At 39.8% G+C, this 18,635-nt stretch overlaps 1 protein-coding gene across 6 annotated transcripts in view; it reads right to left on the minus strand.

Moving 5' to 3' along the window:
- Window positions 1–18,509, minus strand: part of ZBTB25 (zinc finger and BTB domain containing 25) — a 28,430-nt gene extending 9,921 nt beyond the window's left edge. For 4 of the 6 annotated variants that reach the window (XR_016020894.1, XM_074327368.2, XM_088797366.1 and 1 more), the window contains exons 1-3: window positions 18,375–18,509; window positions 17,544–17,836; window positions 3,377–3,556 (exon numbers count right to left, since the gene is read on the minus strand). Coding sequence is in view for 5 of the 6 variants with exons in the window: in XM_074327368.2 (XP_074183469.2) it covers window positions 3,377–3,556; window positions 17,544–17,749 (386 nt within the window). In the remaining variant the exon portion in view is untranslated. Of the gene's footprint in view, window positions 1–3,376; window positions 3,557–17,437; window positions 17,837–18,374 lie in introns of those variants that run through there. The other 2 variants (XM_074327370.2, XM_074327369.2) reach the window with 2 other exon arrangements.
- Between the last annotated feature and the right edge of the window lie 126 nt (window positions 18,510–18,635).

Below are 18,635 nucleotides of genomic sequence, written 5' to 3' on the forward strand. Positions count from 1 at the left end.
CTAAAGCAATTTCTTTCTAAGAAGTTCAGACTTAGCAATCTGCCTTTAATCAAATAGCAGCAAAAGCTTACACATTCATTGTATACCAGTTTTATGGCCCAACAAGTCTTCATGTACCACCTAAAGTTAGGAAACACAGATAATCTGATTAAGTCAACATTTATATAGTGACTCCTAAGTGATCAAGTGGTAGAAAAATGAATAAAATAGGTACCCTGCTCTTACAGAACTTAACAGTCTATTGAGTATGTAACCAAAATAACCAAAAACAGGGACTTAAGCAAATACCAGTGTTCAGTACAGCAGTATTCACAATAGCCAAAAGGTAGAAACAACCCAAGTATCCATCAACAGATGAATGGATAAACATAATGTGGCATATACATATAATGGAATATTCAGCCATAAAACAGAATGAAGTTCTAATACATGCTACATACAATATGGATAAAACTTGAAAACACTATGCTAAGTGAAATAAGCCAGACAGAAGAGGACAAATTTTGTACGATGCCACTTATAAGAAATATCTGGAGACAGAAAGTAGATTAGAGGTTACCAGGAGCTTTGGCAGCGGGTATAGGGAGTTATTGCTTAACGGATACGGTTTCTATTTGGGGTGATGAAAAGTTTTAGAAATAAATAGTGGTGATGGTTGCACAACATTGTGAATGTAATTAATGTCATTGAATTGTACAATTAAAAATGGTTAAAATGGGAAATTTTATGTTGTATATATTTTACCACAATAAATATATTTAAAAATTTTTACAGGGTATATTGAAATTGGTAATATATAGAATTTAAATTACGCTAACCTTATTTTGGCTCCCAAACTATATTAATATATCTACTCTTTAGATCACAAATGAATACAGGGATAACTTTGAAAAGCTTTAAAATAAGTCCCAAGCCCAATTTTCACATATAAATCTTGAACTCAGATAATAGATAGAAATAACTGTGTAACAAGAAATCAGAAAACACCCTGAAAAACTAGGATAAAGACAACCTGAGGGAAGTGTTGGATGTCAAGGAACAATGGAATCAGTCAATGAACTTACCTTCCCTGAAACAGAAGTGTGGGTCAATGCATCAGAAAGCACGGGGGGTCAAAATGCTTACAATCCCTTTCTTTAGTCTTGATATCTTGGGATTCCTTCTTGGGCTTCACTCTGAGCTCTGACCCACCCACTTGCATGGTCTATGGCAGGGTTTTTTTTAAATCAGCACAGAGCTCTCTTAACTGAGGATTTTCAGTTGCTCAACAGATACCACATAGCAGGCTGCCACCCTTGTATCTCCTGAATTTAGTTTAGCTCAGTGCCTGGTACACCATGCACCACGCACTTTGAGAGCTGGACCAGCTCACAGCTCTCAGACAAGATTGATGTGAAGGTAGTATTTTTAATATAGTTTCTACATTGACATGTAGGTCAGAAAGGAAACTCTTTGGTGTGGCAGAGAAGGTTACCCATGACCTGTCCCCCACTCTAACCTCCTCTCCCCTTTGTGCCATACATTCCAATCATTCTGATCTAGCCTGGTTCATGTCTGCGTGTTTTCATGCATTGTTTCCTCTGCCTGCAATGTACCTTCTTGCATTCCTCTACAATATCTGAAAAACAATTCCTGATCCTTCAAGATCCAGGGCCTCTGTAAAACCTCTTCCAACCTTCTCAAAATAGGGCTGCTGACATTCCACTTTACCTTATACAATACTTCTATTATAGACTTAGCACATTAATATATATTTTTTAATTTATTGGGGTGACAATTGTTAGTAAAATTACATAGATTTCAGGTGTACAATTCTGTATTACATCATCTATAAATCCCATTGTGTGTTCACCACCCAGAGTCAGTTCTCCTTCCATCACCATATATTTGATCCCCCTTACCCTCATCTCCCACCCCCACCCCCCTTACCCTCTGGTAACCACTAAACTATTGTCTGTGTCTATGAGTTTCTCTTTCTCATTTGTTTGTCTTGTTCTTTTGTTGTTTTTGGTTTATATACCACATATCAGTGAAATCACATGGAAACAACCAAAATGTCCTTCGATAGATGAATGGATAAAGAAGTTGTGGTATATATACACAATGGAATACTATTCGGCGGTAAGAAAAGATGATATAGGAACATTTGTGACAACATGGATGGATCTTGAGTGTAATGCTGAGCGAAAGAAGTCAGACAGAAAAAACATTAATTATTAATAACAGCAGCTAACAGTGCAAAGCTCCTGTTCTAAGCATTTTAATATTAATCCATTTAATCTTTTCAATGTGAGTAGTTATACTATTCTAGTGTTTTATAGAAAAGGAAACTGAGGCACAGAGTGATCAATTACACTGCAATCATTTTCCTTACATGCATTACCTCTCTATTAGTCTATAAATTTCTTGAGGGCAGAGAATATAACTTATCTGTTAGAGGGGTCTAGCACAGTGCCTGACATATAAGGAATCAATAAATAGTTGAATAAATGAACAATGAAATAATAATGTATAATTGGGGCTGGAATCCTAAATAGTTCATGTAAGGTCCTTTAACGAAACAAAGAGTGTTCTATCTCTTTCAACCTACCTAAACACGTTCAACCTACGTGTTTCCTGAAAATAAAACTGGGTCTTATATTAATTTTTGCTCCAAAAGACGCATTAGGGTTTATGTTCAGGGGATGTCATCCTGAAAAATCATGCTAGGGCTTATTTTCCAGTTAGGTCTTATTTTCGGGGAAACACAGTAGGATAGATTAAAGCTATTCTTTACCAAGAGCTCAAAATCTGAATACCACTTTGCAGCCCTCCCACTATATACCTACCAGGTTGGGGTAACCTAAATCCAAAAATTTTTTGAAAACAGATTTGAAACAAATGACCTTTGAACTGTAATATGGAATATAAGGTGGAAAGACTTATGACATTGAAACCTCGCTATGTTAAGTGTAATGGAATAGAAATCAACAACTTAGTGATTAAGTGCATTAAAACTTTAAGAGCACAGATGTACACTTGAGTCTAACTTAATAGCTGTGTGTAGTCCTGGATGGGATAGTTACTTAACAATTCAGTCTTGGTTTCCTTTTTTCTGAAATAGTATGGACAACAGTAGAATTTACATCAGGTAAATACTTTGTGCTTGGGTATAAAATAAGCCTTCAATAAATTTCAAATATTATTGTTTTTGTTCTTATCTTCCACCATGGATGCTTCACACTGCATTTAATTACTGGTATATAAAAATATGTATCATGCATTTTTTATTTCTTAAGGTGACCCTATAACAAAAAATCCCCAAAATGATGTTATAATAAGGTTTAGATATACCACCACATTAAAATTTTTCTGATTTACAAAAGCACATCCTTACCTTGTTTGATGAATAAATATCATCTTGAAATAGTTCGAAAAAGCAGCAAGCACTGCTCTGTGGGCTTTGAAGTAAACATCTCCAATAGCAACTGTGCAATCACACAGAAAACCAAATTCTCGTTGCATGTTCAGCTGCTGCAGAAGGACAAGACTATGGCTAGCTGTGTCCATTGTGGCTCTGAGAAAAAGGACAATATAAAGTTGTTTTCTTTTTTTTTTTTTTTTTACAAAATTGGCTACAGTTCACACAAACCTACAAGAGTACAAGGAGACCGAAATTTAAATGAAATTATCCAACAGTTTTCAATGCTATTAATTTTACCCCAAACCTATTTAACATTAAGACCTATTGTGACAATCAGTATCAACTGCTGATCCCATAAATATTTATGGCCTTTTTTTCATCTGGTACGAAGATAGCTTGTTATGAGTGACACAGGGGCAAAATAAAGTCCTGTCCTTTTTTAATCTATGCAACCACAATGTTTCTAGTCTTCAGTTTCTTCACGGGAAAAATAGGAATGAGATATTGATTCCTGCCTCAGAAATACGTGAGATAAGTTATGTGAAAAGCACCTTGTAATGGAAACTGCTATTTAAATGTTAGCTATAAATATTCATAACATAATAGTGAATCCTGGGTGGGCTAGAGCCATCACTGCTCCTTAGGGATCCTCAGTGCTCAGGCGACACTGGCTTCCTAATTATCATACAATGTTTGGGAAACTTAACAGTCACTGTACGTTCAGGAGCCCTTAAAATAGATGTCCCCCAATTTACATGGGGCCTGGAAGCCCCATGGGATAGAACCTAAACCCTGACCTTAACTGCATTCAGACACATACAAGCATGGAGATTCCTGAAGGAAGTAGAATGCAACCCAAAAAGGCCCACACCAAGGCACATCATAATTAAAATGCCAAAGTTTAAAGACAAAGAGAGAATTTTAAAAGCAGCAAGAGAAACCGAGTTAGGTTACCTATGATAGAGCCCCATAAGACTGTCAGCTGATTACTCAACAGAAACTTTGCAGGCCAGAAGGGATTGGCAGGAAATGTTCAAAGTGATGAAAGCAAGGACCTACAAGCAAGATTACTCTACCAGCAAAGCTAGGATTTATAGTCGAAGGACAGATAAAGAGTTTGCCAGACAAGAAAAAGCTAAAGGAGTTCATCATCACAAACCAGTATTACAAGAAATGTTAGAGGGACTTCTTGAAGAAGAAGAAAAAAAATATGTATCAAAAATATGAACAATGAAATGGCAATAACTATATATCTATCAACAGTTACTTTAAATGTAAATGGATTAAATGCTCCAATCAAAAGATAAGAGTCGCTGAATGGATAAGAAAACCAAACCCTTACATATGCGCCTACAAGAGATTCACTTCAGATCGAAAGACACACACAGACTGACAGTAAAGGGATGGAAAAAGATATTTCCTGAAACTGAAAAAAAAAAAAAAAGCTGGAGTAGCGATACTTATACCCAACAAAATAGACTTTAAAACAAAGGCTATAACAAGAGACAAAGAAGGACCCCTTAATCCCACCTTTAGGTATTTATCCAAAGAAACCCAAAATGCTACTTTGAAGGGACTTTTGCATCAATATGTTCATTGCAGCGTTGTTTACAGTAGCCAAGATATAGAGGCAACCTGGGTGTCCATCAGTGGATGAGTGGATAAAGAAGAGGAGGTATATATGTACAATGGAATATTACTCAGCCATGAAAAGGAATGAAAACTGCCATCTGCCACAACACGGAAGGACCTAGAGGGTATTGTACTGAGTGGAGTAAGTCAGAAAGACAAATGCCACGATTTCACTTATATGTGGAATCTAATGAACAAAGTAAACAAAAAAACAGAAACTCATAGATACAGAGAACATTTTGATGGTTGCCAGCTGGGAGGGGTGTTGGGGGAAGGGATTAAGAAATACAAATTGGTAGTTACAAAATAGTAATGGGAATGTAAAGCATAAGGAATTAAACAATAATATTGTTAATAATTATGTAGGTGCCAGGTGGGTACTAGATTTATCGGGGTGATCACTTCATAAGTTATGTGTTTAACCACTATGCTGTACACCTGAAACTAATATATTGTATGTCAACTGTAATTGAAAAAAAAAACAAAAAAACCGTTCTGGAGCTAGAGAGTGGTGATGGTTGCACAACATTGGGAATGTACTAACTCCCACTGAGTTGTACACTTTAAAATGGCCAAAATGAGAAATTTTATACTATGTGTATTTTACAATAAAATAGAAATGGAATAAACAAACAAAAAAACCCAAAAGTAACCGCCATCCTGAATTTGGTGTTTATGACTCCCCTGTATATCGTTACAATCTTACTGTATATGTATACATCCCTTAAGAAGGTATGGTACTGTTTTGCATGTTTTAAAATTTTATATAAATAATATTGCACTTTAGGAATCCTGCAATTGCTTAATTTTACATTCACACATTACTTTAAAAAATCCAACTTATATTCAAACATAAGTTTCCCCCATTCTTTACCAATTAAACAAGAAAAATTCTCACCCCTTACCATCTCATTTTAAAAGCCTTTAAGTAGCAATGAAATAAGAAATAACAAGATAAAACCTACAGAGACTTGAGCCTACCTCTAAGAATATAAACAAAATCCAAATTGTGGGTTTTGTTCCAAAAGGCCATTTACCAAAAGCCACTATTGTGTTTACCACCATTTCCGATTCTAAAACACCACCAATTTATAGGTAGACTAAAAAAAATAAATAAACTCTATATTGGAGGTTTCAGTACGTGAAAAACATGTCTTAGATTCAATGAAATGGTTCACATTGAAATATCTTAAACTAGCCTTAAAAATTGTCTCCAAAAAAACCTCTCAGATCACAAACGTTTTCACCAGTTCTTCATTTATATGTTATATGTATATATACAATATGTATGTATATTATATATAATATATATGTATATTATATATAATACATATATATATATTTAGTATAATGAACTGTTGAACCATGTGGAAATGAAAATGGCACACTAAAAAGCCAATTCACTTATTGAAAAAATATTTTTGAAGAGAATTTTATTAAAGGAAAAATATTTGAAAGCACACATTGTACAAGGCATAGGGACAGAAAAAAATTATAGATGATGCAATCAAGATTACAGACTAATAAACAGTAATTACAACATGAAATGACATGTGCCATAAGAGTAATTTGGAAAACATGCTTTGAGGAGATAAGTAACAGATGACCAAATGGAAAATAAGCCATTTGAACTAGATTTAGATGAATAGACAGGTGAACATAGCACTGCAGGCAGAAAAAAATAGAATGAGTAAAATTACAGAGAGGGTATGAATACATCGAAAACTGAAGAATTCAGTTTGGCACAGAAAAAACAAAAGTAAATAACAAGAGATAGGGGCAGCTCACAGAAGGTACTGAATGTAAAATTAAGTTACTCCAGTTGGGAGCCGGCCCGGTGACTCAGGCGGTTAGAGCTCCATGCTCCTAACTCCAAAGGCTGCCGGTTCGATTCCCACATGGGCCAGTGGGCTCTCAACCACAAGGTTGCCAGTTCAACTCCTCGAGTCCCGCAAGGGATGGTGGGCAGCGCCCCCTGCAACTAAGATTGAACAGGGCACCTTGAGCTGAGCTGCCCCTGAGCTCCAGGATGACTCAGTTGGTTGGAGTGCATCCTCTCAACCACAAGGTTGCCGATTCAAGTCCCGCAAGGGATGGTGGGCTGTGCCCCCTGCAACTAGAAACAGGAACTGGACCTGGAGCTGAGCTACGCCCTCCACAACTAAGACTGAAAGGACAACTTGACTTGGAAAAAAGGCCTGGAAGTACACCCTGTTCCCCAATAAAGTCCTGTTCCCCTCCCCCGATAAAATCTTTTTTTTTTTTTTTTTTAAAGAGCAATATTATAAATAAATAAATCTTAAAAAAAAAAAGTTACTCCAGTTGTGTCTGAAATAGAGAACTATGTTAAGACGTTTTCTGTGGGAGGGAAAACAGCATTGTAGTTAAAGCTTGAACTTTGGAATTGGACAGCGTGGATTAAAATTCCAGCTCTGCCATTTAGTTGTGTGATCTTGACAAGATACAACTCTGGGCCTCCGTTTCACTTATACAATATGAACAACTACAGTCTATCTCACGGGTTATTATATAGATTTAATAAGATGATACATGTAAGTACTTAGGAATAGTGGGGCCCATCGTAAGTATGAGCTCTGACAATTAAGTTCACGAACTTGTCATCATGTGTTTACATTGGCAGCACTGTACAAACAGCTCGGTAAGGTTTCATAACCTTAGTATATCAGTGTCTCACAGCTGTGTTCGTGTCAACGTGTGGCATTGTCTTGCAATAGTGACGTTCATTATTGTTCTTGCATGTTTTTGTGTGCCATCACGAAAATGTCTGAGCTTGAATTACAGCAACAAACAAACATTAAATTTCTTGTTAAACTTGGCAAGAGTGGAAGTGAAATCAGGGACATGTTAGTCCAAGTTTATGGGGATAATGCCATAAAGAAAACAGCATTGTACAAATGGATTAAATGTTTTTCTGAAGGGAGAGAATGTGTCACTGATGAAGCGAGGTCATGGTGGCCAGTAACAAGCAGAACTGATGCAAAAATTCATTGAATTATGCAGCAAAATCATCGGCTGACTGTGAGAAGCATAGCAGACAAAGTAAACATCGATAGAGAAACAATTAGAAAAATATTAACTGAAAATCTTCGCATGAGAAAGGTGTGTGCAAAAATGGTCCCAAAGGAGCTCACCGATAAACAAAAACAAAGGAGAATCGAAATTTGCCAAGACCTTTTGGAGAGGCAAGATGATGTTTTGGGCCATGTTATCACTGATGATGAAACATGGGTGTACCAATATGACCCTGAAACAAAGCATAAAAGTGCACAATGGAAGTCAGCCAATTCTCCATGACCAAAAAAGTTCTGTCAGTCCAAATCAAGAGTCAAAACGATGTTTCTAACCTTTTTTTTGATACTGTTTCCCCAAAAATAAGACCCAGCCAGACAAGCTCTAATGCGTCTTTTGGGGCAAAAATGAATATAAAATAATATATAATATAATGATATAATACCGGGTCTTATATTCATTTTTCCTCCAAAAGACACATTAAAGCTGATTGGCTAGGTATTATTTTCGAGGAAACACGGTATCAGCGGGATTATGAATTCGTACCAACTGGACAAACAGTTAACCAAATTTACTATTTGGAAGTGCTAAAAAGGCTGCGTAAAAAAGTTAAGACAAAAACGAGCTGAAGTTTTCACCAACAATTCATGTCTCTTGCATCACAACAATGCACCAGCTCACATGGCACTGTGTGTAAGGGAGTTTTTAGCCAGTAAACAAATAACTGTATTGGAACACCCTCCCTACTCACCTGATCTGGCCCACAATGACTTTTTTCTTCACCCAAAGATAGAGGAAGTATTGAAAGGAAGACATTTTGATGACATTCAGGACATCAAGAGTAATACAACAACAGCTCTGATGGCCATTCCAGAAAAAGTTCCAAAATTGCTTTGAAGGGTGAACTAGGCACTGGCATCAGTGCATAGCTTCCCAAGGGTAGCACTTCAAAGGTGACCATAGTGATATTCAGCAATGAGATATGTAGCACTTTTTCTAGGATGAGTCCGCGAACTTAGTTGTCAGACCTCATATTCAATAAAAACTAGTCATCATTATCATCACCATCATTAGGCTTGAGTCAAGACTGGTCTAGTAGCAATACATAAAAAAGATTAGCAAGGGTTAGGGATGGAGAAATAAAGACCAGCAAGGAGCCTACTGCAATATCCAAGTAATGGCAGTGCAAATAAATGCAAGAAGATACACCAGACGTAAAACTGACTGACATGACGGCAGCAGATTGGATGTGGTCAGCCAGAGATCAAGTCAAAGATGAGTCTCAGAACTCCAGCTTGTGTAACTAGAAGACTTTGTTTATTCTTTCAGGTAATATTTGCAGAGTAACTGCCATGTGCTAGGTGATGACATAAAGGCAGGCTCCCAGAATGCCAGAGAAGCATAGAAACTGGCTTGATAAGAGACAAATTTCATTTTGGACACAATGAGTTCAAGGTGTTCACTGTAGGACATCTAAGTAGGAATGTTTAGTGATCAGTGGAGACAATGTGCTGGACTGGGGCTTTAGAAAGTAGGGCTAGACAGGGAGAGGTGGTCCTCTGAAATGACAAGGCTAAAGTTACCAGGAGTGAATAGGACTATTAAGTAAAAGGGAAAAAAGCTAAGAATAAGGAATCCTTGAAAAACACAGAAAAGATAATAAAAGAGAACAAATAAGAAAATATATTGTCATTGTGGGAAGATAAGGGAGGTGAAGGAAAGGTGGGAACTTTGGCAGGAGGAGATGGCAATGATGGAAAATGCTGCAGAGAAACATGGCGATGAGGCCTATTACAACAACCCCAAGTGTGGTGACCAAGGTTTCTGGTGATCTCTGAAGTCTGGGGAAACAGGTAGAGCAAAATATCTGACTGCAAGGGGATGTTAGAAAGCAGAGGCCATAAAGGGGAGGTCATTGAGGATGCTGCAGATTGAAGACAACTTTCAGGCTAAAGAGCAGTGGATCTCTAGAAGCCAGAAGGAATGCAAACAAAAGTGTAGCAGTTAGCCATGGAGAAAAAGGGGATTTCTTTTTCTGACAAGGGAAAGCAGATGGTGCAGGTGAGGAGACAGAATTCAAGTCTCTTCTTTTAGATGGCATTGGTTTACAAACTAGAAATTAGTATGCAGAGGGAAGAAGTGAGTTTAGACTTTAAAGAAACCTAGAGTAATAATTCTTGATGCCAGTACAGAGCATTGAAGTTTGTAGAGAACTTTCATATACTAATTTATTTCTCTTTCTGCTTCAGATGAGATTTCTGTTCGTCTACCTTCAAGTTCATGGACTCCATCATTTCTAATCTATTAAACCTATTCAATGAATTTTTTCAGATATATTTTTCAGGTCTGAAATTTTCATCCCTATTTTTAGTTTCTATTTATCTGTTGAGATTTCCTATTTGTTAACACATTACAACCTTATTTTGTTTTATGAGTATAATTATAACAGCCGCTTTAAATATTGTCTGCCAAATCCAGCCTCTGGGTCATCTTCGGGTCAATTTCATTAAAGGGATAGTTTACTGTTTCTTCATATGTTTAGTTATTTTAGGTAATATCCTAGCCATTGTGATTACTATAGTAAAGACTCTAGATTCTGTAATATCCTTCCAAAGAGTACTGATTTTTTTGTATGTGTTGTTTTTCAATTAACTTGGATGGACTTTTACTCCAAGTTTTGCCTCCCTTACGGTTCAGATTTTTTGGTGTTAGGTGTGCTGTTTGAAGGCTGTTCAAAACATGTCTAAGTTTAGGAATTGGCAAGAGATTTAAGCTGAGTTTATACACAGTATTTACCCCATCCCCCCACAACCACCACATCCTTTCTAGGATTTTCCTCCTTATTTTCCAGCTGTGTGGTCACTCTGAACTTTGTCCTCTTTTCTTCAAGCAAGTAAGATTACAGGTTATTATCCCAGTTTTAGCCATCCCCTCATGTCACCAACTGGGGCCTTCTCTCAGGATAAAAGCCATAAAAATGGAAACTTATCCACTGCTGTTCCTTTCTTCCAAGTGTAGACTTCATTCCAGTTTCTGCTGGCTTTTTATCACCCACAAATGACATCTTGTAGTTTTTAAAACTTTTTTTCCAGTTTGTATTTTTTATCTCAATAAAACTATAAATTTTTATAAATTTCAAATCCTAGTAGGAATTACTCAGTCATTACCCTTTATCAGCAGATCTAAAAAGTTCTGGTCTCAAGATCCATTTGCACTCTTAAGAGAAAGTATTTAGGACTGAAAAGCTGTTCTTTATGTGGGTTATGTTTATTAATATTTACCATATGAGAAATTAAGAAATATTTTTAAAAATTATTTAAGGTAACAAACCCATTACATATTAAAACAAATAATACTCTTTTTCATATATATATATATAAAGTGAGACGGGTGACATTGCTTTGTATTTTGCAATCCTCTTTAATACCTGGATTTAAAAAAATACAGCTGGGTTCTTTTCTCTGCTTCTGCATTCAATCTGTTGCTACATGTTTTGGTTCAAGTATACTAAGAGAATTTGGCCCTGCAAAAAGAAGATCCTTGTAGACCCAATGAAAAGGTTTCAGGAAACTCCACGGGATCCTTGGACCACACTTAAGAACCTTTGCCCCATACTGCCTTTTTTGAGCCTATGCAGTAATAGAACAGATACTGTATTAGTTCCGTTTTATGGTTGATGTACCATAGGCTCAGAGAAGGCAGGAAAGGTACCCAAGTCAGACATCTATCTATTAAAGGATGCTGGTCGTACTTCGATTCAAGTCTGACTTTAAACTCAGCGCCCTTTCTTCAAAACCCCAATCTATTAATACTTTCAACATATATATTGATGGCAGATTTCACAAATACCAGGGGTGCCAAAAAAATGTATACAAGTGGACACCTTGGTCAACGTTGCTCAAGCAGTTCACTGTAATCAGAAGAGTCTGGACGCTGATGGTAACTACTTTGAGCAACTCTTCTAACTGCAGAAGTCAAACATGACTTGTATTCATCTTCTGTTATTGGTATATATTGAGTATTACAATTTTAATACAGTTTTCCTGTCTTAAAATGTGTACACTTTTTTTGGCACTTTCTGTATATTGAATCAAATAGGGGGGTAAATTTTTCAAGTTTGTAAAAGGAAACAAATTCAGATCTGTTAAAAAAACAAAACTTATATACATAATAAGTTAATTCAAACTTATTTGCATAAAAGACATTTGATGTTTTAAGGCACAACCAGATTTTACCTCAGGTCAACAGAGCCAATCCATCACAAAGTTACTGACAACATTTTATAATACAACCTATTTTGCAAATTACTAGCTCGGCTTTTTTATATAGCCTTTGCTCATCATTTCTTTGACCATCATTTTTATTTTCTCTAGTACGTGGAACAGCGAAAGTTTCCTATGCATACAGAAAGATCTTAAAAGTTACATTTGAAAATTGTTGGTGGAAATTTTAAGATATGAGACAGGTTGCAGAAAAATAACTTATCATTTTATTATGCTTACAAATACTGGAGCCAAATTGTAATAGTACTACATCTTAAAATACTTTATCTGCCATCAAGTAGTATTTACATTATAATAGGGTTAGCATTGCTATTTAAGAGACTACAAAAACTGTTTACTTGCTAGATTGCAGTAATTCTGGATTAGTTCAAACTAAGTAAGCTAGAACAGCTTCATACCAATATCTATGTTTGTTTAATTCAAAGTTAGCTTGGTATTCAACATCTTTGATTTTTATTTATTAAAAAAACATCTATTGTATTAGTTAGACTGGACTCTCAGACCCATGGTAGCCAGAACAATGTCCTGGAATACAAAGCTTTTCATTCTCTCAAGATGTAATGATTTTTTTTTTCCTGTAAGACTCTTTAATTAAAAAATAAGTTAAAGGAGTAAGACATCTGTTTCTGTGGAAAACAGTCTTAGATATTTTCTACGTGGTTCCTACCACCTATGACTTTAGTTATTAATTATCATTAAGACAAGGAGACAGAAAAGTTGGCAGAGGGATATGTACAGCTTTTCTGAGATACTTATGGCTATAAATACAAATGTAAAAGCAGAAATATCCAAAATGCCACATGATAAAAGACTTTATACAATGATTTTAACTTTGTAATGGTACTTTCACATGACTGTGGAGGTGTAACATTTTATAACCTAGAGAAAGAGTGTTTACAGAAATCATTTCATCCTGGAATAGTGGCTCTTATTGATGACTATTGTAAAACTTTCCATGTAGAGTTGCAGTGATGCCTGAGTCCTACTCCAGATTAACCCAAACAGAATTGCTGGGGGTGAAGCACAGACACCTTTTTTAAAAAGCTCCTCAGGTGAGTCTAAGATGCCTCAGGTAAGAGCTACCACATTAGAAAAGGGGACTAAAGGGGCGGCCGGATGGCTCAGTTGGTTAGAGCACGAGCTCTCAACAAGGTTGCTGGGGATTGGGAACCACAACTGGACTTGGGCTGAGCTGCGCCCTCCACAGCTGGACTGAAGGACAACTTCCTGGAGAAACACACTGTCCCCCAATATTTACCAATAAAATTTAAAAAAAAAAAAAAGGAAAGGGGACCAAAGAAACTCCAGAGAATATTTCACTCTAAAATTAGAGAAAAAGAAGCAATTTCACAAGAAGTGCTCAAAATGTGGAAATTATACCAATTATATTAAAAGAACAAACATCAACAATTCTAATTGTAACTTTAAACTAAAAAATTAGCCAGATTAAGAAACAAAAGTGCTCCCAAGCTAGTAGGATTTGCACTGGGGGCAGAGGAGGAACACACCGTTTTCAGACTTCTTTTTAAAAAGTATTTAGAAAAAAGAGGTATTTATTCTCATACTCCATTACACCTACTTTCACAATATCTGAAAATGATATGGAAATTCCAAATCTGAAAATATTGGTTGAGGTAAATAAAATCTGCAGTAATTCTAGGCATCTGCTTATGAAAATCACTGAGGATATTAGAGAAGAGGGTAAGAAGTAGATGTGGTAGATGATACAGGAAGAGCAGTTATGCTCTAGAAACCTTTAACGGAACAGGGAAACGTCAGTTTGGGGCCTCCTGCCTGTTGGCAGATATAGCCAGCCTGCTGCATCTCTAACCCTCATCTAACCAACATGTGGGATGCCTGATAAAGCCACAGTACCAGGCAAACAAGAACGCTAACACTGGTGAGTACAAATTGCTGGTGGACCTTAAAAAATCAGAACCCTGTGAAGGAAAGGAAAATATTCTTCTTAGTCTACTAAAAGAATAAAGATTGCATTTCTGAAAGAATAGGCACAAAAAGGAGGAGAAAGGTGGAAAACAATAACACTAGTACAGACCTAGAATACAGTACAAACAAGAATGATCGTAACTTCTGAATATAGGTGATCCAATATTTCCTTTGCATGGAACGTTCCACAACACATTATCCACATGAGCTAATGAAACCCTTTGCTTAAAGTGTCTAGAGTTTTTCAGAAAGAACAAAAAGTCATTGTCTATTGATTTATAACCAGGGAAGAAATTAGAATTTCAAAAACAACTAACAACACTATAAACACCGTTTCTCCAGATAATATTAAAAGAGAAAGAAAATCCTACTGTCAAAGAGAAAGCAGAAGTGTTATTAAATTCAATTAATAATCCTGAAACTGATGTTTACTTCAAACACTGTTTCTTCCTTCTCCACTTTCCACAAGCAAGTTCAAGTAGCAATCTTTCCTATCCTAGAGGGAATAATACTGTTCCAGATATTATTGATAGCTACTATTATAATGAGTAAATACTATATGCAAGGCCTTGTGCTACTTAAGTGCTTTATGTACATTATTTCTTTTCATCCTCACGGTGACTACATTTGTTCTTTTTATTTCCATTTTACAGATGAGGAAAAAACCTAGCAATTAGTAAACTATAAATGGTATAAAGTGGTGGTCAAAACCTAGGTCTGCCTCCATAGCCTATGCTCGTAACGCTAAACTGGAACAGTATTTTTCTTAGCATTCTTCTCTGACAAGACTGAAGTTCACATGCAATTTGGAATAAATAAGCAGAAAGGGGGCACAGGAAGTGGTATAGAAGTACTTTATAATTTATCAAGATAAGAGCACCGGCACTGCTTTTTTAAAAACAAGAAAAAAAATACTGCAATAATATAAAATCCCCAACTCTTTTCTGGCCGTCATTACTAAAATGGACAAGTTTTTCTTTAACAAGATGGTCAAGCACCATCTTTGGACCATAGTAAATAAATCACTTTGGTTCAGTGGTGAGGAGGGCATTATGCAACACTTCCCAGCACAGCCCTCACCAGGATATTTTATGGCCAAGGCACTTGGGCCCCTCCTCCTCAGCTAGACAGCCTGACTCCTTCGCATTCCCCTCAGGAGATAGGGTGGAAGCACACAGCTCCACTTTCTAAGGCATAGAGGGCAGCTGAAAGTCCTGCTCAGCTTCTCTGGGCAACCACAGGCGCCAATAAATCAGCCACAGGCGATTCTCTCATCCCCTTCCTGGCTTGAAGTGGTGGTGAGATATAGTGCAAAAGAGCCAGACTGGACTTGGGAGATACCGTTTCCCCGAAAATAAGACCTAGCTGGACAATCAGCTCTGATGCATCTTTTGGAGCAAAAATTAATATAAGACCCGTTCTTATATTATATTATATAGACCCGGTCTTATAGTAAAATAAGACCGGGTCTTATATTAATTTTTGCTACAAACGACGCACTAGAGCTGATTGTCCGGCTAGGTCTTTTTTTTGGGGAAACACGGTAAATGATCTAGGCTGAATTCTACTGTAAACGACTGCATCATTGAAGCCAACTAAATCTCTGAGCCTGTTTCCTTGTGTGTAATAATGGAGACAATACTACATCCTTTTTGGTAAATATCCAACACTCCTCTATGAAAATGGCTAGCCACTGCAGGTACTTAATAAAACAGTGACCAAATCTGAGCAGAATCCATCTCCACTACCTCCAAATAAGACACTCAGGGCAGGGCTGAACAAAAAGGTGTAGCTAGTCATGTGAGGTCCCTCCCTCCTTTCTTGCTGACCACCCAGTGATGTTCTACTGCTTCCTGATAATCTCCCAGCCAGCAGTACTAATCAATTCCGTGTCCTATCCCATCATTGCTCTGTTCCCTATTAAAGAGCTGATGTCTTTGTGATAATGGATTAATAATTTACTGTTAATTAAAACATATCCAGATTGCTAACGAGGACTTTGATGCCTTAACCTAAGGAAGCAACCAATGCTGCAAATATTGGTTATTCTTGCAGAGAATAGGCTGAATTGGAGGGGGAGGAGGGTTGAGCTCCAAAGTACATCAGAGGCAGTCTATTCCACCTAGAAATAGTGCCAACCCCATTTCTTAAAATACCAGAGCCATCACACACTGGCCAAGTCTGATTTCTCAACAATCTGGACCAAGCCAAGTATAATCACCTCTGGGGGACAGTCTACAATGAGTGGGTTAAACTGGCACTGCACTCCTCGTGTGCTAGAATAAAACGACCAAGGCATCTGGAACCCTGGAGTCCAATTACTCAAGAGGTGCAGGACCTCCATCAGCTACATGATCTTTAGGCCCGGTGTCCTCATGTGTAAAATAAGAGGGATGAACTGGATTTTCTATAAGGCCCCTTTCAGCTTTAAAAATCTGTGATTACAAAGTGTACTTTACACACTTGACAAAACCTTGTGGGAATGAACAGCTTTGCCCAAAAGACTTTATTCTCAAGACAATAAATGCCAAATTTAATCCCTTGCGGTGAACCGGGCGTTCATTTATGAAATATGTTAGGGGCTGCCAAGTTCCAGGTACAGAGCTAGGCGCTGCCTAAGCAGCTAGAGAACAGCTTGATTTCTCTAAATGAGTGCTAGGGAAAACAGTGATAGATGGCGCAAGCTTTAAAAAGAAAAACTGGATATGCTTAGAATGAAATTAATCTGAAAAAAGAAATGAATTATGGGATGGGCGGGATATTTCCTGCTCTAGAAACAAAGTAATCACAAATGGGAGGTGGGGAGGGAGAGGGAGGGCAGTGGTCGCAACGACTCGCAGGCTGCACCTGGAGACCCGCCCACTTGCGAGGGATCCGGGCGGCTCCCCCGGGAAACGCCGCACGCCAGTGGGGGCTTCCCGCGCGGGGTCGCAACCGGCTTTCTACAGGGAGGGCTCTATGCCTTTGCTGCGCCCCCGCGCGCGGACCCGCCTGCATCAAGTCCAGACAACCGCCTTGTGCGGACAGCCTAAGGCGGCTCTGGGCATCCTCGACCCAGCATTCACTCGCAGTTGCCATTTTCCTCCTTGCCCTGACTGACAAGTCAAACGGACCAAAAACAACCCCCTCCCCAGCTACTTGCATCTGTCCGCGACCGGCGCAGCTGCAGGCCGCCGCCGCCCGAGGCGGCTCGCGGCGGGAGGGACTGAGCCTGGAGCAGCCCACAGGGGCCGGGCCGCGTCGCTTACCCAGACGCCGCCGCGGCGGCCGGCCGGCTCCTCCGTGCGGGAGGGGCGGCTCCCGCGCCGCGAACGTCACGCGGCGGCGCCGGCTCACGCACCCCGCGGTCCGCTCTCGCGCGGCTTCCCGCGCCGGCCGTCCCGCGGTGGGCCCACGTGACCGCGCGCCTGGTAGCCGGGGAGCGAGGGGCGCGGGGGCCGGAGGATGCGTGCATGCGTGCTTACGTGCGCGCCCGCCCTGGTGGCTAGAAGGGGGTCGGTTTGCGCTTGGGGCGCCTCCGCCACCGTTCCCAGTCGTGACTCTGTAGGCGGAAGCGTGGAGACGAACCTGAGCGTCACAGGCTCCACACATATACACACACACACAAAACCGCGTGACCCGGGGACTTTCCCCGGTGTGTGCAAAAGCATGGGCACCTCCTCTGTTCGGGGATGGGGGTGGGGAAGGATGCGCCGCGTGTTCACGGGGAGAGGGGTGAGGGCGCAAGGCCAGGGAAGCTGAGCCGCGGGAGCCTGGGAGGGGAGACGGGTTAGGCGGGGTGGGGCATGGCGGGGGAAGTGACTCAAGGCCGGAGGCGGACAGGCCCTTGGAAGGCGGGGTGGGGGAGCGCGGGGAATGGGCGACCCTGAACGGACTGGCCCCGCACGGGACAGGGTGAGAGTGCCGGCGCCCCCAGAACGCCGGGGACGTACCGCGAGGGAGGGCCCAGCTGCTGGGTCCTCCCGGGCAGGGGTCTGACATCTGGACGGAGTGGGAAAGCAGCATCCTGCCCTTGGGGAGTCGGGAGGAGCCCAGTCCCATCCAGCTGTGCAAACAGGAGGAGGAGGTCCCAAGCCTACCCTTGGGAGAGGAGCGAGAGGGGTGGTCAAGCCGCCGCCGCGCCGGCCCCCGCGGTGCGGGTTGCGCCAGCCTCCTCGGAGCCCGACGCAGAAACTTGTTGCAACAAACAGGCGACCGCGGGTGCCCCTAGCAGCCAGCGGCGGAGTGGGTGGGCGGGCGAGAGGGAGGGGAAGGCTGGCGGACGCCGCAGCGAACTGGTGGGCAGACCCGGAGTCGCCGCGTAAGCGGGGCCGGCTCAGTGCGGTGCGGCAGGCGCGGCT

The sequence above is a fragment of the Rhinolophus sinicus genome, chromosome 3 (assembly GCF_057876585.1).
Source record: "Rhinolophus sinicus isolate RSI-liver-muscle chromosome 3, RSI-T2T, whole genome shotgun sequence".
Taxonomy (NCBI): domain Eukaryota; kingdom Metazoa; phylum Chordata; class Mammalia; order Chiroptera; family Rhinolophidae; genus Rhinolophus; species Rhinolophus sinicus.